Source organism: Penaeus monodon, chromosome 20 (genome assembly GCF_015228065.2).
Source record: "Penaeus monodon isolate SGIC_2016 chromosome 20, NSTDA_Pmon_1, whole genome shotgun sequence".
Taxonomy (NCBI): Eukaryota; Metazoa; Arthropoda; class Malacostraca; order Decapoda; family Penaeidae; genus Penaeus; species Penaeus monodon.
Window position 1 is genome coordinate 30,961,544 of NC_051405.1, and position 311 is coordinate 30,961,854.

At 61.7% G+C, this 311-nt stretch overlaps 1 protein-coding gene across 1 annotated transcript in view; it reads left to right on the forward strand.

The window, feature by feature from the left end:
• LOC119586066 (C-type lectin-like) overlaps positions 1–164 on the forward strand; it is a gene marked incomplete at its 3' end in the record, with an annotated part of 3,469 nt that extends 3,305 nt beyond the window's left edge. The window contains 1 exon segment of the mRNA XM_037934764.1: positions 3–164. Within this exon segment, the coding sequence (XP_037790692.1) occupies positions 3–164 (162 nt within the window).
• Between the last annotated feature and the right edge of the window lie 147 nt (positions 165–311).

A 311-nucleotide genomic window follows, 5' to 3' on the forward strand; every position in this document is an offset into this window, starting at 1 on the left:
AGGAGCCGACCTCAAGCGGCAGCAGCGGCGGCGACTGCGCCTTCATGGACAAGTCCCGCTTCCTGTACCTGGACGACGGCGAATGCGAGAGCACGAAGGCCGCCATCTGCCAGCTGCCTGCCGGGGCCTCCGCGTCCGCCGGGAAGCCTCGGCGTCTGCCCGAGCCACTACCCAAGAGGAAACCCAGGCGCCGACCCTGATCAAGCCCCGCCAGGCTTTTCTGCGTCCGATGGCGGCAATCCTGGACTTTTATGGATTTGGAGATTTACATGATCCCTTGAGACTCGTTCCATCACTGTATATACATGCAT